Source organism: Oncorhynchus tshawytscha, linkage group LG09 (genome assembly GCF_018296145.1).
Source record: "Oncorhynchus tshawytscha isolate Ot180627B linkage group LG09, Otsh_v2.0, whole genome shotgun sequence".
NCBI classification, from domain to species: Eukaryota; Metazoa; Chordata; class Actinopteri; order Salmoniformes; family Salmonidae; genus Oncorhynchus; species Oncorhynchus tshawytscha.
Window position 1 is genome coordinate 76,729,985 of NC_056437.1, and position 25,529 is coordinate 76,755,513.

Below are 25,529 nucleotides of genomic sequence, written 5' to 3' on the forward strand. Positions count from 1 at the left end.
AAAGTCTGCTATGGCAGCCTCTCTCAGTAGCAAGGCTATGTTCCCCGAGTCTGTACATAGTCAAGGTTTTTATTAATTTTAGGTCAGTCACAGTGGTAGAGTATTCTGCCACTGTGTACTCTCTGTTTAGGGACAGATAGTGTTCCAATTTGCTCCGTTTTTTTGATTGATTCTTTCCAGTGTGTCAAATAGTTATCTTTTTGCTTTCTCATAATTTGTTTGGGTCAAAATGTGTTGCTGTCCTGGGGGGTCTGTTTGTGAACAGTGCCGCAGAACCAGCTGACTGAGGGGACTCTTCTGTAGGTGTTTCACCTGTCTTTTGTGATTTTCTCCACCCCCCTCCAGGTGTCACCCATCTTCCCCATTATCCCCTGTGTATTTATACCTGTGTTCTCTGTTTCTAGTTTGTTTTTGTTTTGTCAAGGCTACCAGTGGTTTTCCCCTCTGCTCCTGTCTCTTGATTGTCCCTGTTTCCCCTGCTGTCCTGTACCTTTGCCCCACCTTTCTGGATTACTGACCTCTCCTTGCCCTTGACTTGCCTTTTTCCTGCCTCTGTTTGATTATAAACTGCTGTTACTTTGACATTGTCTGCATCTAGGTCTTACCTGAAACATGATAGTAGGTTTATCTCTCTCTCTCTCTGTCAATGAGGGCTTTGTGGTGGAATGTGTGGGTATCACTTCCTTGTAGATGGTTGTAGAATTTAACAGCTCTTTTCTGGATTTTGATAAATAGCAGGTATAGTCCTAATTCTGCTCTACATGCGTTGTTTGTAGTTTTGTGTTGTACACCAGCTATATTTTTGCAGATTATCATTTGGGGAATTTTTGGTTGGTGATTGGAACCCAGACCTCACAACCATAGCATGCAATTGGTTCTATAACTGATTGAAGTATTTTTGTTGCCAGATCCTAATTGGGATGTTGAGTTTTAAGTTCCTTTTGATGGGGTAGAAGGCCCTCCTTGCCTTCTCTTAGATTGTTCACAGCCTTGTGGAAGTTACCTGTGGCTTTGCTGTTTAGGCTGAGGTAATATAGTTTGTGCTCTGGGGTAGTGGTTTCCAACCTTTTCAGTTATTGTACCACCAACTGAATTTTGCTCTGCCTGGAGTACCCCCTCGGGTCCTAGTATCCCTGGTGGGGAACCACTACTCTAGGGCAATGGTGTCTAGGTAGAATTTATATTTGTTATCCTGGCTACTGGACCATTTTTGGAACCCCATTATTTTTGTCTTACTGAGATTCAATGTCAAGGCCCAAATCTGACAGAATATATGCAGAAGATCAAGGTGCTGCTGTAGGCCCTCCTTGGTTGGGGACAGGAGTAGCTAATTATCTGTGAACAGTAGATATTTGAGTTCTGAGTCCAGTATGCTGAGGCTGGGTGCTGCAGACTATTCTAGTGCCCTTGCCAAATCTACAACCCCCCTTGACTTCATTATTTGACCCACTTTTCTTTTTTTGTCTTGAAGTCGGAGGTTTTGGAGTTCCCAATTGTTTTCAATGCGGCATTCGAGGGATTTGATTTAACGGTGCATAGGGAGAGATATTAGAACTGGAAACTTGGAAATCTCCGACTTCGGGCTTCAATGTGTTCAAGACTGAACTCCGACTGGGAAAATCGTTTCGAACGGTCATCCAACTCGGAATTCGAAGTCTGAAACTCGGACATCTTTCTTGAGCGCCGAATTGAAATTCACCGAGTTTTTTCCTGTTTTAGACACATTGTTGCACTTTTTGGAAGTGTTACGTTTGTAGACACCTATGATACCTTATTGAGTAACAAAGATGATAAATTAAGCTTTTCTTATATAGACTAATTGCCTAAAATTAAATGTGTTATGGATATGTCAACATTGGCAGTAACATAATGTTGAAGTTATTATATTTGATGTAAAAACATTTTGAACATAGGATATTTACTGTGTGTGTGTGTTAGATGGGGGCTCTTGGATAGCTTATATTGTTCAGCTGTTAAGTAACCTGTAAATGTAGGGCAGAGGCTCTTCTAGGCTTGATGTGCATTCCCCGTAATACACTCTTGGACCGGTTTGTACTGTAAATGAAGCATCCTCCATTCAGGCTGCAAAGGCATCATTTTCCTCCTTAACTAGCTACATTGACAAGAAGGCAGGGAAAAAAAACACAATTTTTGTATTTTCTGACACCAGTGGCTGAACACGTTGTGCAACATCCTAAATTACCAAAAAATAAAACCAGTGAGTGTGACGTGAACACCGATTCGGTTACAGGACTTTCTAGGGTAGGCAAAAATAAGAATATACAAATGCATGGCATCTGAATGAATGGCACAGTTCTATAAGAGCTAGGCTATGTTATCCGTATTTGGCTTAAGGCAACCTAGATGAGGTCATGAGTCTGCACGCACTTTACAGTTTAATCAAACGGAACATGCATTTAGGCCTCATGCATTGATGGAACCGCTTTAGAATCAGAGAACAGAACACTTAGGCTTGATGGACACCCAGAGAAGCTTCAGTCATTCACTTCATTATGTCTGGATGAGTTTGATTTGATCACAAACAGTTGCTTTCACTTTACCTTGATGTCCAATTAGTGAGCAACAAAGTAATTGAGGATCAAGGTTGATACCATTTCCCACCACCATTTTTGTATTTTCTGACCATTTAGGATGTTGGACACCTGTGGCTGAATGGTGGTGGAAAATGGTGTTTCATAAAGAATGTATGCATAATTTCCCTGTCTTTCTGCCTTTTCCTGCTCCACTCTCACTCCAATAACACATTGCATCATTTAGTGATAGTTCACACTTAAACACTATGGCAAAATATTCACATTACATGTCTCACATTCAGTATGTTCGCATATAGGCCTATCCTCTTCAGACCTTATATTGATTGACCTTATGTTCTGGGAAGTTTGAAGTATCAAACAGATGACAGCGTACATGATGTTGATACTCCTGTGATACAGGCCGATCCACTAGCCAGAGCATGTAGGGATGCCTCCTGCTGGCTGGCATTTGAAAACCACTTGGGGACCTAGGTCCTTGCCCAATTCTGTTTCTCCCCTTTTCCCCGTGGGCACTCGCAACACAGGCTGTTCTCTGATATGAAAATCAGCATGTGGAACTTGATTTTCTGAGGGTGATCATTGTATGTGTGTTCCATGCATATTTCTGATCTTTATCATTTGATCCCTGGACTTTTCTCCCATACAAACACACTGAAAGTTGACATAGGCCCCTGCGCTGTGGCAATGATACAAACACAATCAGCCTGAAACTAAATACACACAAGAGAAAAGGTATTTGAGTTATACCGATGACTGCCTGGGTCTTTCCAAGAATAGAGTGCCTTTTTGCATGACTTTAATATTATTATTTAACTAGGCATGTCAGTTAAGAACTAATTCTTATTTACAATGACGGCGTACACTGGGCAAACCCAGACAATGCTGGGTTTGTGCGCCCTATGGGTCCCCCAATCACGGCTGGTTGTGATACAGCCTGGATTCAAACCAGGGTGTCTGTAGTGACACCTCTAGCACTGAGATGCAGTGCCTTAGATCGCTGCGCCACTCAGGAGCCCCAAAATTAAGTAGAAATTGTGCACCAATATTGAATTATTAAAAAGCCTGTAATATTAAATGACATGTCCTTCAATATAAACTACATAGAACATTTAATAAGATTGTTTTATATATATATATATATATATATATATATGTGTGCGTGTAAGACTGGCTAAAGTGCCAGAAATCTGCATTTTGACATGTCCCATGGCAGGTTTTACTGAGTTCTAGGATGATTTTAACCCACTTAATCCCCACATTTTCCAAAGTTTACACCATCACTTTAAAGCCCTAGTCGTTCTGTTATTTATTTCATGTGATTAATGATTCATTTATGTTTGTCCCTCATTTTAAATTCAAGCCTGTTTATTTATTTATTTATATATATTTTTTATTTATTTAACGGAACTCTTGTTTTAATGTGGTTAAACCATTCCTTTTGAAATACTTTTTTCCAAAGAAACATTGAGCATCTAATAGTCAAATCATAGTGTAAAAAGCAGGTGAGCTGGTTATACTATATATTTTTTCAATTTTATGGTGTTATGTGTTGGACAACCTGAGTGCGTCGACTCGAGTATATCTTGTCAATCCTGTTATCCATAGAAAAATAGGCTAGACAAGCTTCCATTTGCTCTGTCTGCCACAAGGGGAGTTATGGCTGATTTTAAATATGAAATTGTTAACCCTGTTATGATCAACCCTGTTACTTAAATTTGCACTTGCTATAGTTTAACCAAATTGAACAACCCTAAAGGCACTCTATTGGTGGATTGACCCGCCGATTACATTTCGTGTGTGCTTTTGCACTCACATAGACACTCTCCCCCGGTCCTCCACACATTGCTGGCCAGTAGCTGAACTTACAAATTGCTCCTGTAAGGAAAGGCTTATTATATGTTTTATTATAGGGTATGTCAGAAGTCTGTTGATACTGGTCAGGATATTTTCATGAATAAACTGAACTCTTTCCTTGCAGAGTTCTAAATCTAACTATTGAATGGTCTGGAAAAGAGAGGCCAGTTTGGATTTGGCTTCACACCAGTCAAATCACATATTGAGCAAAACGTCATCTTTATCAGGAAATCGTGTCTGCTTCTGGTCTGTTTGTACTGCAGTAGCTAGCTTGCTAAATTGTCCCTTTCCTAATCCATGGATGTGGATTTGGACTTGTGGTTTTCACTTAATTCTCTGATTATGATGGTTATTCTGATCTAACCATAAATTCATATATTGTACCACTGGCGATTGAAGTTCAATATGTAGACTCATGTTAACTAGCTAGCTAACTTAGCTGGTTTATAGAGCCCTACAGTGGAGGTGTCATAATACCCATAAAACCTAGCGGTCAAACAGGCAAATGGTTCCAATTGTTTTTCCACCATACATTTTTCCCATTTGGGATTTTAGAAACACGTAAAATTCCTTGTTAACAAACTATAGTTTTGGCAAGTCGGTTAGGATATCTACTTTGTGCATGACACAAGTAATTTTTCCAACAATTGTTTACAGACAGATTATTTCACTTATAATTCACTGTATCACAATTCCAGTGGGTCAGAAGTGTACATACACTAAGTTGACTGTGCCTTTAAACAGCTTGGAAAATTCCCAAAAATTATGTCATGGCTTTAGATGCTTCTGATAGGCTCATTGACATCATTTGAGTCAATTGGAGGTGTACCTGTGGATATATTTCAAGGCCTACCTTCAAACACAGTGCCTCTTTGCTTGACATCATGGGAAAATCAAAAGAAATCAGCCAAGACCTCAGAAACAAAATTGTAGACCTCCACAAGTCTAGTTCATCCTTGGGAGCAATTTCCAAATGCCTGAAGGTACCATGTTCATCTGTACAAACAAGAGTACGCAAGTATAAACACAATGAAAATTCAAGCCCCTTGGGTGCTGCCATAGAGTTATATTAGAAGTGCCCATCCAAGAAGGCTCAAGGTCATTGGCCACAGATAAAATTATGTCAAATTACGTTATCTCTACAGTAGCTTTGATTGGACTGTCAACATCATACTTTCAAAACCTTCGATTTCAGGCATCATCATGAATCATGTTGACAATCTACTGGCAAATCCTTTTTTATCCTTGTCATATGAAGAGAAATAATGAAGAGAAATTATAGGTAAAACGTATCTGTGCTCATGGGCCATTGGACATAAACATTACACAAGTCTGGAATTGCAAATTCAACAATGACTGGTTTGGAAGGAATCAGTACAGTGGTTAACTGCAAGCATTGCAAAGCAATCACTAGCCTGCTATTGAGTGGAGTGGCTGTGTGGTCCCAAATATGGGATTAAGTGTCTCTTTTCCAAGTTTAAAATGATAAATGATAAATCATGCTGTCAATGAAGCGTGATTTGTGCCGCGCTCAAAACAACTGTTAACTCGGAATTGTGAAAAGTTGACTTCAGTGAGTTCAAGACAACTGGGAATTCCGGAAAAACGTATCTCCGACTGGGAAATACGTTTTGAATGGTCATCCAACTCGGAATTGTAAGTCGGGAACTCAGGCCTCTTTCTAGAGCTACGACCTGAAGATCAATGATGTCATCATGATTCAACCTTGTTTTTTTCAGAGTTCCCAGTTGAAAGCACCATAAATCCATAAATCATTTATTTATCATACGGTTCTGACTTGGTGTACACTGTACACTGTAAGAATGACCCATGTTCTGAATGCTGTCGCTGTACATTTCAAAAGTGCTAAACAAATAGTTATATTGACTACGTCTGTCCTAGCTCGCTCATTAATGTCTTAATCGAAATTACCGATTGCCTCTTATCCGCTTGTCGTCCCCTTATGCCACAGTTTGTACATCTCAATTGTCATTAGAAACCACATTTGTTTAAGCAAGTCAGCCATATCAGCTATGTTTTTTTAAAGGCAGTAAATGAGGCTGATTGAACTGTTTTGCTGGCAGACAAGGCTCCGCTGATAGCCAGGTATAGCAGTGGTAAGATGTTGGGACAGCTTTATGTAGTCCCTAACAGTTTGTGGGCACCGTTTGTCACCGTTATAGTGCAATGAATGTATTGTTTAGTGTTGTGTTGTGTTGTGGCTTTGCTGGCATGCATCCCACTTATTATTCATTTTTTTGCCCCAACAAGATTTAAATGCTAAAATCGCCACTGGAACCACAATGATTTGTCTTTCTTAACATTAACATATATTAATATGCCTCGTGTGTTTTGTTTGTAAGCTCAAGTGATGTCCAATGGGCCTTCGAAAAACAAAATACTTTTCCTGTCTGTTATCATAGAATATGGGGTCAACCTCCAGGTTGTTTCTGAAACAAATTAAATATTTGTCAGAACCCACTGAGTCTAACATAGGGAGGGTTTCCGTCCAAGGTCAAGATAGAACGCTGTTGTCCACTCCAGCCGCTAACAAGCTGCTTGTATCTGTAGTCTCATGTCAACAACATTGATGTGATGATTAAGCTCGTCACCACCAAATATGGTCTACCTACCGGTTTATTGAAACTCTACACTCAAGCTGTTGTGATATGTTGAATTTGATTACCGTACAATTATTGCAAGGCGCATTATGATGCAAAACCAGGTATAAACAGAGATGAACAAGAAAGTAAGGCTTTGAGAAAATGTACTTGAGACCTGTACTAGAGTTTTCTCCCAGGAGCCCTGGCATGTATGTCTCTGCTTGTCTTTGTCACTAAAACATCTAATACTCTGAAAGCCATCTGGATCTTTCTTTCTTATTGATTACCCCGAGACCTTCACTGTCATTGAAAGTAACATGATAATTGTTGTTTGAACAGACCTGAAAAAGTGATATGTAGCCTCATATCTTTCTTATAATGTTCCATTTGCTTCAATAATAAGCGTGCTGAGTCAGAGATGTCCGTCCTGTTCTTTGGGAGATGTAGGCATATTTTCAGTCCTACAGAACAGAGAGTCATGAACCACTAGCTCCCTTTCCTTGCACAGCACGAGAGGAAGTAGTGCTTGGGTGCGAGCCAAAGAGAACCTCCTGATACAGTGCAACTCTGAAGCAGACTATCCACTGAGTCTTCTCTCTGGCTCAGAGCACTCTCAGTTTCACTACCCCCAGATGGCCTCTCACAGTCTTTCTCAGGCAGCTACTGTTAGAATACTCAGTAGACACTTGAGAGCAGCTGAGCCCACAACCCTGTACCAGAAGAGTGCCATGTTCTTTTAAAGCTTGGATCTCTGTTTAAAAACATTAATTGGAGACTTGTGCATGTAAAAGGAACAAATTAGACAAATCAGTAACCCGCTATGTAAAGAGAGGATTACGCTATTGTTGCTGTTGGCCCTAGGATTTCCCAGACTCCCACTGTTTCCTTAGAGAGAATAAACTTAACTTAATTCCGCCCTCTGTTGAAGATGCATTACTGATATACATCATGCTAGGGGGCAAAACAGCAAAAACATTCACTTCAATACACAGACATAAACAAAAGAATGAAAGCGGTTGAAATAGGTGTCTCGATGGAGGTTTGCGATTATTTATATAGCCTGAATTTGTATGGTGTTGCGAAGCAATGGCTCCATGCCTAAAATGACCACTAGAGAGCACTGTGCACAATGCATAACTATAGTCAGAAGTCTCCTCCTCAGAAGACACATTTAGTCTACCACTGCACTCAAATGCAACTATTTCCCCCGCATCTTAGGTGCAGATAATATGGACAATTTTATGCTGTTTTATCTCTAATGAGATATTTGTTTTTAGAGCATTCTGTAGGTTTTTGTTTCACATTGCATTTTAGTCATTAGGCCTACTGTAAGTTTTCCCATGCATTCAAACTTAAACAATAGTAAAGTTCCAGGCACACAAGTTATAACAACAAAGTACTGCTGTTGGCAGAGTAGACACTCCCTTGTTCTCTGGCAAGTTTTACATCCCATAGTCTGAGCCAAGTTTAGAGGCCAACCAACACAATCTCTCCTTTTCTATCACACTCCCTGTGATTGGTGAACTTGATCACAGTTTCCATGTGTTTATTGCCAGATAGATTTGATGTGGTTATATTAAGAAAGTTGTTACTATGTCTGGTTTTGCAGTAGGATACATATTGACAAACTGTCCAGAAATAACTTGTTACATAGACTACAGTAGGCTACTAATTCGTGTTTTAGTACTAATATGAAGAGGCTGCTGTAACATGTTGAACCAGCAAAACCAACCACCCTCCCTGTCCAGAATCTCCCAAACCCACACGCCGGTGCTACAATTACTACAACTACTACACTGAAGCATGACTGGTGTTCAGAGTGAGATTGTTTCAGCAGACAAGGGGGTGAGGGGTCAGTCACATGCATGAATGGAATGAATGAAAGGGAGTGTTGTCTGTCCCACCAGAGCGTTATGAAAGGACATTTCTCTCTACCTGTGTCCCTGTGTCTGTTTCGTTTCACTGGAACACTACGTTTCTGTTCTCAGATCAGTCTGTGTAATGAGAGACGAGGCACACTGCGGTGCTCTTATGTAACAATGGGGGGGCAAGAGAGAGGGTGGGAGTCATGGTGGAAAGAAAAGTGTCTCCTCCCCATCCTTTGAGAGTTGAACAGTCCTATTCCTCCCATTTGCTCGAGCACACAAGTTATTGCACAAGCACACAAGTGAGATGTGAAGAGCAGTCCCACAGCAGAAACAATAGATGCTCATGGTGTACGTGTGTCAATATGATCATTCCCTTTAGGCAGTAGGCTAAATGCGACATGTTAATGCCATAGTAGCAGAGGGGCTTACAAGTGATAAACATAGCTCTTTCCTTCGTCCTCGTTGCTGTAATCTCTACCTCCCTCTCCCTTTCTTCTATCATGTGCTGCTGTGTCCACTTTGTCCCCATCACCTTTCACCCACTTCCTGCTTTTGAGGGTTCACTCCAGGCTTACTCTCGAGTAGGTTTTTATCTCAGCAATCACGTCAGCTTCTCACAAGTTGTCCAGAAACATGTCTTATCTGAGATCGCATACTGCGACAGTCTATCCAAACAATGACCCTGACATAAACAATAGCTATCTTGTTATTGTATAGGCTAACCCACAATGTTCTGGAGATGGAGTGTATCATTTCTGTATATTTGAACCATTTCCCATCAGTACAATAGCTGGAGCACTTCTATTGTGTTATATCTTGAACACACCTACAATGCATAAGTTTCATAAACATTGCATGAAATCCATGTAAAGAACTATGAAGTCAGCCTAATGGTCATGGATGTGGTGGGTTGGGATGTGAGCAGTACGGAGTAGCAGAGAGTGTGGCAGTGTATTGTAGGAATTTCAGCCATGTAGCTCTGCTCCTCCATCTCGTCTTGTGTTCCTGGCAGCTCCACTATCATCCATGGCCAACCTGGCAGCTGCCTGGTATTCATGTCATGCCCTGCAAACAGAAACACACACAGCCAGCGAGGTGACGGGGATAGGGAGGGGGACTGGGTCCAGCAGGATGGGTCTAAAGGAGACTCAAAAGTATTTTATGCACTGCTGCTGCCAGGGAAGTGGAGGTGAAACAAGGATAGTCATAGTCAGAAGAGACACACAACCCACCTCTCATTACTGCTGGTTATGTGGGGTGACCGAGAGATAGTGAAAGAATGGGGGGTAGAAATAGAAAAAGAGGGAGAGAAAGAAAGAAAGAAAGAACAGGAGGGGGTTCTGCATTATGAGAGAAGTCGTTGTTCATGTTTGCATGCCTGAGTGTTCTCCACATTTTGGGGCAAAAGCAAGTCACATTGCTGATCTCCCCTGGCGCATGCTCTCACCATTTCCTCTATTCTATTTCAGGCTAAAAGTACATCTCCAGTATGTATACCCAAACCATCATGTCTTAGTTTGGCTCAAACTAGCTTGTGCTTACAGTACCTCAAGGCTCTGCGCAGCAGGGAACTCTTGTGCTAGCCTGCTTACAGTTTTACAGTGCAGCAATTTGAAGTGTAAACAAACACCAACACAACTCACCAATCCCATGAGTTTTGAGGAGTTATGAGGATGGGTGGACTGCTCGGGGGCCACTCACCTTTCATTGTCAACTCAGTACAGACAGATCGGAGCGATCAGTCTGATGTCAGCATGACATTATACAATGTACCAGACTAAGGCCTGTCCAGCTACAGAATACAGGGAGGTTCACCATGTGAGCAGAAGAACAATAATTGTTTGAGGTTGATAGGTGCACAGTCCAACTAGGCTCTGGTAAATGTTTGAATCCATGTCACTATGTGCTATGACTGTTGGAGAATAACCACGCTCACAGAACTGATGACGATCTTCAAGAGTTAAGTGGAGATTTTGCAAGGATACAAAACCACTCAAGTCAAAATAGAGAGAAGTTGAATAGCATACACAGGGGATGACATGAATGAAGACAACGTCTATCAAATGGGGAGAGCTGATTTCCTAAGCAGATGGGGGGAAAGTACAGTGGGGTGAAAAGGTTTGTCATACAAAAACAAATCTGTACCACATAGACAAGGAAGTGTCCATAACATAGCACTGTTTGGTCTCTGCTTGTCCTTGTAGTGAGGGATAAACAGTATCTGACTCAACATCTCCTCCTCAGTCTGCTCTGAGGTTTTTAATCAATCCAAGGATGGAGAGAGAAGGCCAAACATTCATCTGTTTAGACCATTTCACATTTCCCCTGGTTTTTAAACAGTGTATCTCTCCTTGATGTGATATGTGTGACTGAAGATTGCGTCATACCAACTCACTGGATTCAACATGCGCTGATAAATAAACTGCCATCTGGAAAATATTAAAAGAACACAGGGTGTTGTGGGTTATAGTTCCATTAGAGCCCCATGTCCATTTGATACATAGAGTCAGACTCCAAGATCTAATGCAGTGTAATACATACAATATTTATTCAGAAGCACAAAATAATTAAGTTAATTGTCTGGTAATCCACAAAATTGTTGTTGTAGCTGTCTCATGGAAAACATCGAGGAACAGGCGTGTGTTCACGCAACCGATGTGCAAAGCAAAACTACAGTGTGATTATCAGATTAACAGATCGTAGAATAGAAAACGTTTGGATGAGTCCTTCCCTGAATGTATCAGTTCCTTTCAATTGCAATTTTCATTCCATTGTACAAAATAAAAAAGATGATCAGGTGCCTAGACGAAACATTTTTGAGCCGAGAGTTCCTGAGACAGCATCACCAAATATGCTGGGTTTTTTCTTATTTTTTATTTTTTTAAATCTATATATTTTTAAAAATATATTTTCCCTCTTTATTATTTTCCCCTAATATGCTGATTTCCATCTTAAGCAACGACAACACTGTATCAAAAACTATCTGTGTGCTACTTAGAGATGGTGCACAGCTGGAATATCAAGCAAGATGGCTCACTCTGACAGAAACCTTTATCTCACTTATCCTCTGACACTAGTTGCTGAAAACAAAATCATACAAAAAACACTGAACAATGATTGAAGTATAACATCCTTTAGCATTCAATGCAGACATAAGACATAAAGAGGAGCAGTTTGTAAAGTTGCTTATTAAACATAGTTGGATAGCTGGTGTTCCTTGATTGTGTGAGTGGGACAGTCAATGTCATTACCCAATGTTTGAAAAAGCAGATCCAAGTTGGTTTCTAAGCACATTAGAATACTAGAACACATGATATTCACACACTTACACTGGTTAAAAAATCAAGAAGAATGATGTTATTTATGCAGTACACCCCCAGTATCAAAGGCATCCAGTCCATTGACACCACTCCAGAAAGACAAAGGAAAGATGATGACACTGTCATACACATCGGTGTGTACAACAAGAAGATCCTTCTTCGGCACTAGTCATACAAGTCCATCTTTGTCTCTGGTTTCAGATCAATGGAAACTAAATGAAACGTATGCCTAGCTAAAATTGTCTGCAGATTTTTACAATGTGGCGTCATGTGAATGTTCATCAGCTGTATGCTCATAATTCCTCCTTCCTGTCCTCAGTGCATGTCCACAACATCGCTTGGTTTTCTGCTTTCCCTTACAGACAACTCAAAGAGGACTGCCCGATATTGGTTCCTCTTGTTATCGCGAGGCCCCTGCAGTGCTCTCATCTCTCTGCCTCCATGGTGACGCTGGCCTGTTCACTGGATGCCTGCTGAGTGACGGCTTGGGGCCACCCACGGGGAGGCACCTGAGAGGGCAGTTGCCCAGAAGTCCACAGGCCCTGCTGGGTCTGACCTGGAGCAGAAGGGCCCATGGCCCAGTTGACCTGAGGAGGAGAGGTCGCCATGGAGGCTATGGGACTGCTGCCGTAGAAGCTCTCTGAGGCCTTGAGGCGGGAGAACATGGCCAGGGCATCTGGGAAGTTGGGAGGTGTTGCTGGTGTGTTGGCTGGAGTGTGCATCTGTGGAGAAAGGAGAGAACCATTAATAAGAGAACATAAATCTGTACGCATTTATGATTTCATATTTCACTACTGACTTTTGTAATTACTGGCGCATTGTCTCCAGTTCTAATTGACATGCTTGGTTTGATTTGCCATCTTGACACTTATGTCCTCCCTCAACTGGTCCTTAGAAGTGCCTACATCATAATAGTTGTGGAAGCGAAAAAGGAAAAATATTTTCCCTTCGAAGCCCAACTTCCTCAGACTGACCCTTTGTCTTTCCACCAAATTCCACATCCTGCCCCTAGTCTGCCCTCTCAGCTGACACTACAGAGCGCAGGCCTCAGGAGACTGCTCTGTGACTGCCAAACACATTACCAGTCAGCCAAAACAAACACCATTCCATGAGTAAGAACCTAAGAGGGTCCAAAGGAATCGTACCTTCCGGGACATAAAAGGTCAAAGCAACCCGTGTTAGGATTCACCCCAACCATCTGAAGGCTACCAGAATGTCTGTTTTCTCATTGCGTGGACAGGATATCCACCACATAATAGATTATGCAATATCTCAAAACAGTCATGTGATTTGTAGTGGAACTAGAGGAAACAGATACACCCCCACCCTTACTGGGGTAAACATATTTCTTTAGGAGGATTGTCAGACAATTTAACTACATTTTGTTAATGAGAGCTGAAATATGTAACAGAAGGAAAAAGATCACCACAGGCTAATAAAGAAATCCTTATTACTTGATAAGAACATTAGTGGAGTATCCCACCCACATGGATTTCTAAGGTTTCTATGGTGCAGTAAGAATGAATGAGTGAATGAATGAACAAACATTGGATTTCCCACAGGCATTAGCGTTGACCTGCTTCGATAGGAACGAGACATGCCTTTATTCAACGTAATCACTTATGATGCACAGTGAAGCTGGTGTGTGCATTGCTCAGTTCAGGACAAGCATGTCTTTGTACAAAAAACGGGTCAGCAGTAGCCATACTAGCATAAGGCTGGCTGCTTCAGAAGTGTCCTTTTGCAGATCACTGGTAGCCTACATTTGCTTCAGTCAATAACACTGCAATAAATTGCAAGTGATCATAACAGACTTCCTGTCAATTGACACACATGCCGGCAACAAAACCATGACCTAAGATATGATTTTGAACTTCTTTTAAAATACTGTATCGGTTTACAAAACGGTTAAAATTGTACAGCTGAAAAACACGTATAATACAAAGTACTTCCGTTATTTGATCACAATAACAAGACAGCCTGGCCTGTGTGGGAGTTTCCACTGCTTTACATTGAAAGAGGTCAGCAGTGTATAGGGAGAAGGGTGTTGAAGGGGTTGGCTATGTGGACACACGGGGTGTGGGCCTCAGTGTGTGGCAGCTGCTCAGTCAGATCAGCTGGCTCTGTACACATAAACACACAGGAGACCGACTGTGCATTTTCTCATCTGGAGCTGCAAAGTTGCTATAGAAACAGTCCTGTTTGATAGGGATGGATCCTGTAATAGCAGCTGCAGCCAGGGAAACAGTACATGAGAGCTTGTTTTAGAGAGTGTGGTCTTTCTCATCCCTTTTCCTATTGTTTATTGTCAGTTTGCCATATTTGTGCCTCAGAATAAACAATGGCAAACTGTACCCTGTACTAAAGCCCTGCATCCTGCCAACCAGCATTGTCCATATTAAAACACAATGTGCTATTGTACAACAGGCAGTCTACTCTGTCATTGTTCAAAGGGCTTGTAAACAAGCATCAGAGCACATCTAAATGTAGACACTAAACGTCTAATAGCCATCCCAAATGGTAATAACAAGGGTAGTAGTACAGTTTACAAAAGATGTTTCTTTTAAACTATGTTATGAAGACTCTTTAACTGACTCGATTCATGACTGCCACAGACCTCCTGGCATCCTAGACATTGACTGGGACATTGTGATAAGCCACACGTCTACAATATAGCCACCAGCCTATGCCTTATGAGCCTGCTTTAGTTAAAAACCCCTATGTGCATTTTAATCATGAGGGATGTAATCATCTGTGGATGTAACATCCCATAAGGACGTTGAGTTTCAACACTGACCTCCATTGTGTGATCTACAAGATAAAATTGTTGAGGGCATCATGGGTAATCTGTCTTTCGTGAGGCTGCAACCTTTTCCAGAGCTGTTTCACTAACTCACAGTCACCCTACACGTTGTCTGTCTCCATGTATGTGGTCAACTGTCCAACGAGATCAAAGAACGGGAATTCAAACATCACGTGATACACAGTTTACATGACTGTTTTCTGTATCAACAAATCAATCTCACCAACCTCCAACACAAACAGGTCAATGAGCAACCATAGAGTGAGTCAATAATTAACCAAACACAGTCCCTTGTTTTTTATTATACAGCCAGGGATAGATTAATATACAGATGCTGGTTTGTCATGTCAACTTGTTCAAGTGACAGAAGTGTCATTTTAAAAGTCACAGTGCTCTTCATAGCAATACAATCCCTACTGACAACAGCAACAATAACCTACAGCACTTTCAAAAAACATTACTTTTAATAGCCTTGGATGTAACAAGAGTTAGTTTCGTAACCTCACTCCCCAGCTTGAAATGTCTCCACATCATGTTACATGTGCATTGGGCCTCTCCTACACCTGGCCTTTCTGCACTGGTCTGTTTAAGGACACAGTGGGCACATACTGCACCGTAGTTAACCTGACAACCATTTGTCAATGAAAGGGGCTCAACTTAACCTTATGCCACGCCTGACAGCCAACCCCTAATGTAAACAGACCACGCCAGATGTATTGCCGATGTCACTGCTTCTTATCTAATCTAATGTCTGCCCACATCCTGTTTATTTTCATCCGTTTGAAAATGAAAATAGAAGCCGAATGAGATCACTGGGAAATGGCAGACCCAGTGGTAGGTTATGAGAGGTAAGGTTCTAGACTTAAATAAGCTGATATCTTATTGCTCATGAAGCCAGATGTTGTTTTGAAAGGAGGAAATCTATCGGCCAAATTGACAATCTATTATGACAAATGGTCTAGATTAAACTGTGCTAAAGTCCTGTTATACATGTGTCAAGATGTTAACACTGCCATTCATTTTCAGTAATCATTTTCAATTAAAAGACAGCGTATGTATGTTTTGTATAGTATGTACAGCACCATAAGTGCTGTAGCACTTAAATCATTTTATCTTAGAACCTTTGTTTTAGTAAAAAAAAAAAAATGTTCTCTTTTGCTGGAATCACCCTCCCCCACAAGAGACATTTTCAAGGCTTCAATTCAAGAAAAAGTGTAGTAGCAGTACAGATCATCCATAACTCACATGACTTCATTTGACGACTATAAGTATTAGACATAGTAGCCTATCATGTCACCGTTCATGTGAAATAACACAGTAAGTAATATGCTACAGTACATGACAAGGCACTATGAACAACGTGGCCAATGTGTGTTTATTTTTGTCAGGCTTGTGTTTCGGTACAGCATGGCGGACATGGACGGCAAGTGAATGAATATAAATATAATCATAGATGTTGCAATAATCATCATCATAATGTAATAATAATAATAATACATCATTCATTCATTATCAATAATACTGTAGGTTTTCTATACTTACCATTTGATGATGGTGACTGTATGGAATATTGGTTTCTTGAAAAAAGGCACTTAATGCAGTCTATCGAAAAAATAAAATATATGTGTCAATAAGTAACAGTCCAGTGTGCATTGCACATATAATAGCCTATTGCAGACAGATACAATCTAAATCGATATTATACTATCTCCTGTGAAAATGTTACATTGTGCCATTAGGCTGCTGAATACAATAGTTAGCTACATTTTCATTGCATAATAGCATTACCCTACTGGGGCGTTGTAAAGATAACCAGATTGTTTTACAAATGATTGGCATTACTGTATTAATTAGATGTATTTAATTAATGACTCCGAGAAACAGACAGAGACTGATCTCTGTAACTGATCTATCTTCCATGCACCAAACTCAGACCATTGTCAAGAAAAGGTTCCGATACCTCGAACTGCCAATGTGCCGCTTGTAGAAGCTGTTTCGCTTGGTCTGCCGCGCATCCAGCAGTCAGGACGAACTGATTTATCATAACTTGGTGCTTTAGATCATCCATATTTGCAGAAGCGGGCTATTCTAAACCTTTCCCCTTGGGTTGGTGCTCAGTCCTTGAGGTTATTCTCCCTTGCACTAGCCTTTCCTCTCATCGACCATGGAGACAGCACAGTCCGCAGTGAAAACCCAAATATTTACTGTCTGAACTATGTTCAATGTCCTGAGCGCCCCTTTGATCGGCAGCACGAGAGCGCAAATCAGAGCGATGGGGAGGGGCGATCAGTAGGTCGGTGACAGAAAGAACTACAAGTCCCTAACACCATGTAGTTTGACGTATCACACATCAGAAGGCTTTTGGCTAGAAACTTGTGTTTATTTTCTTTAGCGGACACCAAGTTATCCTTGGTTCTATCGTTATTTTTGACAGGTACACAGTTGAATATATAAGTCGCTGTGTAATACCGAAGAAAGTCTAAAACTTGTTACAAAACGGTCCCTTGGACGATAAATACACTAGCGTTGGGGTTAGTAGTTAGCTAATTCTGTAGCTAATTAGCTAGCTAGCAACAACAAGGAAAGATGGGGTCGATTCTTAGTCGGAGAATCGCTGGCGTTGAGGATATTGATATCCAGGCGAATTCTGCATACAGATTTCCACCGAAATCGGGTAAATATAGCTATTAATTTGGATTGAAACCCTAAAACTCGAGCTATAGCTAACGTTAGCTAAACTGATATCATCAGCTGCCAACATTATAGGCCTAACGTTACACGTGAACGCTATAGATGGTTAATTGTATGATATTCAGTCGTGGTGAGATGTTTATTTGATGAGGCAGAGTTGTGCATCGGTACACTGATCTTGTCCTGATTAAAGATAGGCCTTCCATCCTGATTTTATCCTGGTTCTAATCCAGTCACATACTTCTATTTTCTTTTAAGGGAATTACTTTGCCAGCCATTTTTTCATGGGAGGGGAGAAATTTGACACTCCCCATCCAGAGGGTTACCTATTTGGAGAAAACATGGATCTGAACTTCCTTGGAAATAGGCCTGTACAAGTAAGGACAAACAAGTGCGCTATACATTGGCAAAGGTTCTTATCTATGTTGTTTAGTTTTTCATTTTGCAAGTTGCTGACAGATAAGTAACATGTACAGCATATTAGTGGAAGTGGAAGTTCAGGAGTAGTCCTTGATTCACATCCCCCATGCTATTGATTAGGCTAAAGCATTTGAAGTTTATCTGCATTGGGCTGTTCTTTTCATAGACTAGTTGTCGTGTCTCACCTTTGCTTAGTTTCCGTACGTGACCCCGGCACCTCATGAGCCTGTGAAGACCCTGAGAAGTCTGGTCAATATCAGAAAGGACTCCCTGCGCTTGGTCAGGTGAGGAAAAACATCATCAGATTCTACAGCAAGTAGTCTTCAGACTAACCTTTCCTCATTTATTTTTCTTAGTGGTTTTCATTGTCAAGTGATTCAGGGTCAAGAATCCTGGCTGATTGAGCTTAGCTTAACATCTATTCACTGCCTACCTTTCGTTTGATATTGACATGCTTTCATAAGTGTGGTGCATGAGCGATTTTTGTTGTTGTTGTTGTTAACTTATTCATAGCTTCATTTTCAAAGTTATGTAATTTTGAAAATGGCCACTTGAGAAAGCTAGCTTAACATTGTTTTGTTTTTCTGCTTGACTACTAGGTACAAAGATGACACTGATGCTCCAGTAGAGGAAGGAGGGAAGCCAAAGGTTCTGTATGGTGTGGAGTTCACATTTGACGCTGATGCTCGTGTGGCTATCACCCTGTATTGCCAAGCTTTTGAGGAATTCACCAATGGGATGGCAATGTATGTAAGAGTCTGATTCAGAAACCTTTTCATTTACATGATAGATGATGCTTAGCATCATTATGCTATTTTAGTCATTCACTAATTAGAAATACATATTTTCTTCCACTGTCTCTTGCTCCCAAATATATAACTAAATACAATCCAGCGTTTTACATTTCTCATTTGAAATTAAATCCATGCCTTTTATCCGTTTCTGAAGATGTGCAGTGAAATTGATTTATTCACTTTAAAGACGCATTGTATTAGAACATCTTATGGTAGTGGCCAATGTACTGGGAGAGATACAATGGGTCCTTAGCAACCACCTGTCTCCATGGATACGCATGTTGTCTGAAGAATGAATTAATATAGTAGTTTATGCTGAGGTCATTATGTGAGTGGGTGGATGTGTTTTTCAGCTTTTTAGCATTTTTTTTATTGAGATTTTCCATTGACAAATTTAAGAGGGAAATTTCAGAAATGGATTTGAGTTAGGCCTAATGCTGTTTTTCATTATTTGTGGTCGAAGAAAGAGCTTTCAACAAGAGATCTGAAAAAGAACATCTTATATTTCCAGTATACTAAATTAACTTTGATAGTTTTGTATTGATAATATATTGACTTCACTGTTTCTGTTCTGTGTAGGTACAACCCAAAGGGCCCAGCCCTGGTTTCTGAGACTGTACACTATAAGAGGGGTGTGAGCCAACATTTCTCCCTGCCTTCTTTCAAAATCGATTTCACCGACTGGAAGGAGGAGGATGTGAGTATATCTGGGCAGCAGCATTAATCCTGTTGAGTGATGTCACCAGCTGACAGTTGATAAAATAAATGGTGACAACAGATGAGTTTATCTTTACAGCTGAACTTTGACCTGGACCGGGGTGTTTTCCCCATGGTGATCCAAGCTGTGGTGGATGAAGGGGATGGTAGGTGGTCCAAACGGTTGACGCTGATGTTAATGTTCTTCGCTCCATATATCACCTCAAGGCTGACCTAATAACAAACTTAGTTGGCAACTGTTTCTCTGCTGTACCACAATAGCAGTTGCTAGATGAGACATTCTGTATGCACAGAGTACAGTAATCCCTTATAAATTAGTGTTTGTCCGTTTCCAGATTGCTTTGGACATGCACATGTGCTGCTGGCAGCCTTTGAGAGAGTAAGTAACTCATTGTGGTGATTCAGTAGAAGAGGACAATGTTTGAATTTGACTCAAATTTGCATCCCACGTCTGATGTCATGATGTTCTGTTTTCACACATTATGAAATATGTGAAGTAAACACAATTTCATCCTTTCAAGCATGTGGATGGCAGTTTCTCCGTCAAGCCTCTGAAGCAGAAACAAATTGTAAGTTAACACAAGTTAATCCATGTCTTCTCTATTATATTAGTAGATTATTCAAAATACAAAATGCCTGAATAACAAGAACATGCTCATTTACAACACATACATTTGTTAGCATGTGTGCTTACTTCCTCTTTATCTCCTATGGGACATAAGGCTACAATGTGTTCCTCCCATCGTTCTCTGTCCTTGGCCACGTGTTGCTACCATGTGTGCTGTCTGTTATAGGTGGATCGTGTGAGCTACCTGCTGCAGGAGATCTATGGAATTGAAAACAAAAACAACCAAGAGACCAAGGTTGTTATTCTAGAACTCACCAGGAACACCTTTTGTAGATGCATACAGTAGATTTATTTAACATGAATTTACAAAGGCTGTTGGAAAGCAGCACATTTTTACATTATAGAGGTGTAACCACACCTGACTCTTTCAGAAATGTAAACCAGGAATGTGGCTCATTATGCTGTAGGTTTTCAGACTATTGGTTAGTCTATTTCTTTCTACATGTTCATCACTCTAACAAATGTTTTTTGGTTCTCTGCAGCCGTCGGAGGATGAGAACAGTGACAACAGCAATGAGTGTGTTGTTTGTCTGTCAGACCTCCGAGACACCATCATCCTGCCCTGCAGACACCTGTGTCTCTGCAACTCCTGTGCTGACACCCTGCGTTACCAGGCCAACAACTGTCCTATCTGCAGACTGCGTAAGGAGCGACGCTGGTTTGTTTCCAATAGGCTTCCAAATGGGATGCCTTCGCTAATAGGAAATAGACCTGCCCGGCAGCCATGTTTCAGAACTCAGCGAGAGAGACGCCTAATTGACGTAGAGATGAATGCCCTGTGGGGACTGAGCTGATTTAAGGAAAATGCTGTGAAGTTGACATTTTAGTGAAGATGCAGTCACATTTGACAGTGTGTAGTGTAACCAGTGTTTGGTCTCTCTCTCTCTCACCAGCCTTCCGAGCCTTGCTGCAGATCAGAGCTGTGAGGAAGAAGCCTGGGCCACTGTCCCCTGTCTCTTTCAGCCCTGTACTGGCTCAGACCATGGACCATGATGAGCACTCGGTACGGCGCACACGACCCAGGCATTTGTTGTTAATACACACATGGCATCATTGGTGTCAAGGATGGTTTCTTATTCTACTTGTATTTAACGAAACTCAACTCCATCACTATGCAATTACAAAGCCTTTAATAAATGACTGTGAATGACTAGTGAAGATATGAGCAGTGTTTCTGTTTGTGCGTCTCTCCAGAGCTCAGACTCGGTTCCCCCAGGCTTTGAGCCCATCTCTCTGCTGGAGGCCCTGAACGGCCTGCACTCTGTGTCCCCCTCCATCCCCCCCGCCCCCCTCTACGATGATATTAACTTCTCTGGGAGCCTGGTAGGGGAGGGCCGGCCGCTGGGCTCCCCAGAACACTCCGGTGACGGGGGCCTGCAGAAGGGCAAAGTCAGCAAGTCACCTGACAGGTAATCCTGGGACACAAGGGTAGTAACAAGCCCAGATCACTTTCTCCTCCATCTGAGATGAACCATCTCCCTGAAGTGTACACTACACTCCCCCTCATGGATTTAAAAAGAATGGACAGGTGTAAGGGAAGATGGTGGAACCTCCCTCCAGCGAATATTTAAACCAATCCAAAGCTTTGAAATCTTTTGACGTAGGGTGAACCAATGCACACTTTAGGAAGAAGGGGGAGAAACTGAAGTGGGCTAAAGTGTTCCAGTGCTGCTCTCTACAGTCCAGCTGCCTTCTACTGTAATGTTTCACACCATTACATTACCATTTGGTTTGAACAGCCTCTAACTTGGAGCATATGCAATTTTGAATGATTTAGTTTTAGTATTGAGTTAATAGCCCTGACAGATTAACTGCCCTGGATGGATTTGCTTGTTGACATTGAGTTTGACTCTGGATTGATTGCTGATCAGTTTGTGTAACAGCTGGCCCAGAGTCTGAAAAAAATAGTCACCTTATGTTGTGATGAGCTGCTGCTAGAGGTCTTCTCCTGTATCCAGCGCCATGCTACAAACTGATTAGACGGCATGTCCTTGGCAATCCATCCAGTTGACATTGCTGAGCCTTGAGCCTTACTAGGACAACAGTACAGAGTGCAGTCTGTTTATTATAAAGCTTCACGTCGGTTGTAAATGTTTTTTTTGTTTACCAATGTCACCTCATTGTAAGTGTTTGACCCCCGCAGCACCCTGAGGTCGCCCTCATCACCTATCCAGGAGGAGGATGAGGAGAAGCTGTCTGAGATGTCTGACGCCCAGCCTCACACACTGCTCTCCAGCAGCCCTGCTCCCACCGAGGCCACTGCAGCCGAGGATGTACCGGAGTCCATCTCCCCAGATGATGGTGAGTTCTGTCATGCTCTGAATGCACGTAGTTAGCGGTCCAGTGTACATGTTTGGGTACGTGACCCCTCCAAATAATGACTTGAATTACCTACCAGGGTACATTGCAAACCCGTGTAAGGACATTTAGGTCTTGTTGCATGTTGTGACCTTGTCTCTTCCTCCTGTCATGGGTGGTACAGAGGACAGACTGCACTCTGGAGGAGAGAGAGAGATCCTTCAGGACTACAGCAGTGAACACAGCAGCCTGACCAAAACAGAGAGTGACCCGCCAGGGGACCTGTCTCTGCCAGGTAAGCTAATAATAACACAAGGCCCAGGCCCGTGCGTATCTGTGCGCGTGTGCATGATTGTGTATGTTTGTCTGGATATTAAAGATATTCTCTGGTTCTTTAATATACTTTTTAGCCAGTAGTTCTGAAAGTAGCGCCAGGAGCCAAAAGTGGCCCCAGAAAATTGCGTACTATGTCACATGTGCACCATGTCTCTCTCTCGCTGTACTGTGTGCGTGTTGCTAGCTGTCGCTCCCTTGGCAGGCTGAAGATCATTGGCTGAAACTTTAATTGCTAGAGGGCTGGCCCACGTGGGGGTAAATGGAGGGAAAGTGGCACTGCACAGCTTCCAGAAAACAGGGATTTCTTGGCTAGTTTTGCTCATAGATTATGCATGAAGTACACCTTAACACGTAAAAAACGGGAGGTTTAAAAAAATACTTACTAGTTGCCAAAGTACCAGAGCATGTCTTTAATGATCAAACCAATTGTAAACATACATTTTTGATTGCACGTATAACACCTTTTAGCTATTTTTCTCTTTATTCTCCCAGGCTTTCAGTCCCCCAGCTTTTCATCTAACCTGTGTGCTGTTTGTTCTTCTCTGTTTCCTTACTACCTGCCCTGTCCCTTTACCTGGCCTTGCTATGGCCAGCTCTAGGTCCTGATGCCTGCTCTATTGGTATGGAGGAATAAATGTGGTATGTAGGACTTCTCTGTCCTGTCTTTACCTAACTGTTTTTCTGTCACGTTGCTTCAGAGAAACCGATCCCTCGCAATCTGTCCGATTCAGGACAGTTGGTTAATAATCTGCTGCAGGTTGTAACTCTGTTTATCATGCAAATAGACAGCAAGTTTGTATTGATAAGTATGCAACTGTTTAGATTTATTTCACGGGTGTAAGAGCTCCTCTTGTTTAATTGGATCATGCTCCTTGTGTCCACAGGGTCATCAGAGAGCCTGAAGAGTCAGAGTACCAACTGCTCCAGCCAGCCCCTCCTGTGTCCCCCCAGCAGCCTTCACATGGAGGATGAGCAACTTGACCCCTAACCTCTGGGCCCAATGGTTCTCCCTCTCTGGCTGAGTCCCAATTCACTTTCTCGCATGTATTTAACAATGGTGGAAACTCCCTCCAGTCAATAATTACACCAATCCAATGCTTTTAAATCCATGACGGGGAGTGTGAAAGTGCACATTTAGCCTGGATGAAAAATTGGGACTTGGTCTCCTCCCAAGCCATCTCTCCCCCATGATCCAGTCCCCTTGGGCCTTGTAGAAGACCACTTTCCTACTTTAGTCATCGATTCATGATATAACTGGCATTGATTCAAAATGTGTTTGTGGTGGTCACTGCAAGGATTTACTAAAACCATACTATACCTTAACTAAAAAACAACAAGTCCTTAATTAGATTGCTTTACATTCAGTTGAAGTCGGAAGTTTACATACACCTTAGCCAAATACATTTAAACACATTTTTTCACAGTTCCTGTCATTTAATTCTAGTAAAATTCTCTGTCTTAGGTCAGTTAGGATCACCACTTTATTTGAGAATGTGAAATGTCAGAATAATAGTAGAGAGTGATTTATTTCAGCTTTTATTTCTTTCATCACATTCCCAGTGGGTCAGAAGTTGTTTAAATTGTTTAACTCAAACGTTTCGGGTAGCCTTCCACAAGCTTCCCACAATAAGTTGGGTGAATTTTGGCCCATTCCTCCTGACAGAGCTGGTGTAACTGAGTCAGGTTGGAGGCCTCCTTGCTCGCACACGCTTTTTCAGTTCTGCCTACAGATTTTCTATAGCATTGAGGTCAGGGCTTTGTGGTGGCCACTCCAATACCTTGACTTTGTTGTCCTTAAGCCATTTTGCCACAACTTTGGAAGTATACTTGGGGTCATTGTCCATTTGAAAGACCCATTTGCGACCAAGCTTTAACTTCCTGACCGATGTCTCTGAGATGTTGCTTCAATTTATCCACATAATTTTCCTACCTCATGATGCCATCTATTTTGTGAAGCACACCAGTCCCTCTTGCAACAAAGCACCCCCACAACATGATGCTGTCACCCCGTGCTTCACGGTTGGGATGGTGTTCTTTGGCTTGCAAGCCTCCCCCTTTTTCCTCCAAACATAACGATGGTCATTATGGCCAAACCAGAGGACATTTCTCCAAAAAGTATGATATTTGTCCCCATGTGCAGTTGCAAACTGTAGTCTGGCTTTTTTATGACGGTTTTGGAGCAGTGGTTTCTTCCTTGCTGAACCTGCCTTTCAGGTTATGTCGATATAGGACTCGTTTTACTGTGGAAATAGATGCTTTTGTAGCTGTTTCCTCCAGACTCTTCACAAGGTCCTTTGCTGTTGTTCTGGGATTGATTTGCACTTTTCGCACCAAAGTGCGTTCATCTCTAGGAGACAGAATGCGTCTCCTTCCTGAGCGTTATGACGACTGCGTGGTCCCATGGTGTTCATTCTTGTGTACTATTGTTTGTACAGATGACCATGGTACCTTCAGGTGTTTGGAAATTGCTCCCAAGGATGAACCAGACGTGTGGAGGTCCACAATTTTGTTTCTGAGGTCTTGGCTGATTTCTTTTGATTTTCCCATGATGTCAAGCAGAGGCACTGAGTTTGAAGGTAGGCCTTGAAATACATCCACAGGTATGTCATTTTCTGGAATTTCCCAAGCTATTTAAAGGCACA

At 41.7% G+C, this 25,529-nt stretch overlaps 2 protein-coding genes across 3 annotated transcripts; one reads left to right on the plus strand and one right to left on the minus strand.

Moving 5' to 3' along the window:
- Positions 1–11,399: 11,399 nt before the first annotated feature.
- Positions 11,400–17,220, minus strand: LOC112258727 (UBA-like domain-containing protein 1). The gene is made up of 3 exons (XM_024433256.2): positions 16,964–17,220; positions 16,546–16,605; positions 11,400–12,922 (listed from the first exon to the last, which is right to left on the minus strand). Exons 1-3 carry the CDS (start codon positions 17,069–17,071, stop codon positions 12,626–12,628), a joined length of 465 nt encoding a protein of 154 aa, XP_024289024.1. The 5' UTR covers positions 17,072–17,220; the 3' UTR covers positions 11,400–12,625.
- A 101-nt stretch (positions 17,221–17,321) lies between these two features.
- On the plus strand, positions 17,322–24,368 carry mgrn1b (mahogunin, ring finger 1b). 2 transcript variants are annotated; one of them, XM_024433250.2, is made up of 16 exons: positions 17,322–17,677; positions 17,953–18,071; positions 18,310–18,398; positions 18,714–18,860; positions 19,488–19,605; positions 19,705–19,771; positions 19,961–20,004; positions 20,147–20,194; positions 20,420–20,488; positions 20,736–20,895; positions 21,147–21,256; positions 21,448–21,662; positions 22,397–22,554; positions 22,736–22,846; positions 23,481–23,526; positions 23,772–24,368. In XM_024433250.2, exons 1-15 carry the CDS (start codon positions 17,590–17,592, stop codon positions 23,519–23,521), a joined length of 1,584 nt encoding a protein of 527 aa, XP_024289018.1. In that variant the 5' UTR covers positions 17,322–17,589; the 3' UTR covers positions 23,522–23,526; positions 23,772–24,368. The 2 variants fall into 2 exon arrangements, with proteins under 2 accessions (XP_024289018.1, XP_024289017.1); XM_024433249.2 differs by lacking the exon at positions 23,481–23,526 and having other exon boundaries at positions 23,772–24,367.
- The last annotated feature ends 1,161 nt before the right edge of the window (positions 24,369–25,529 follow it).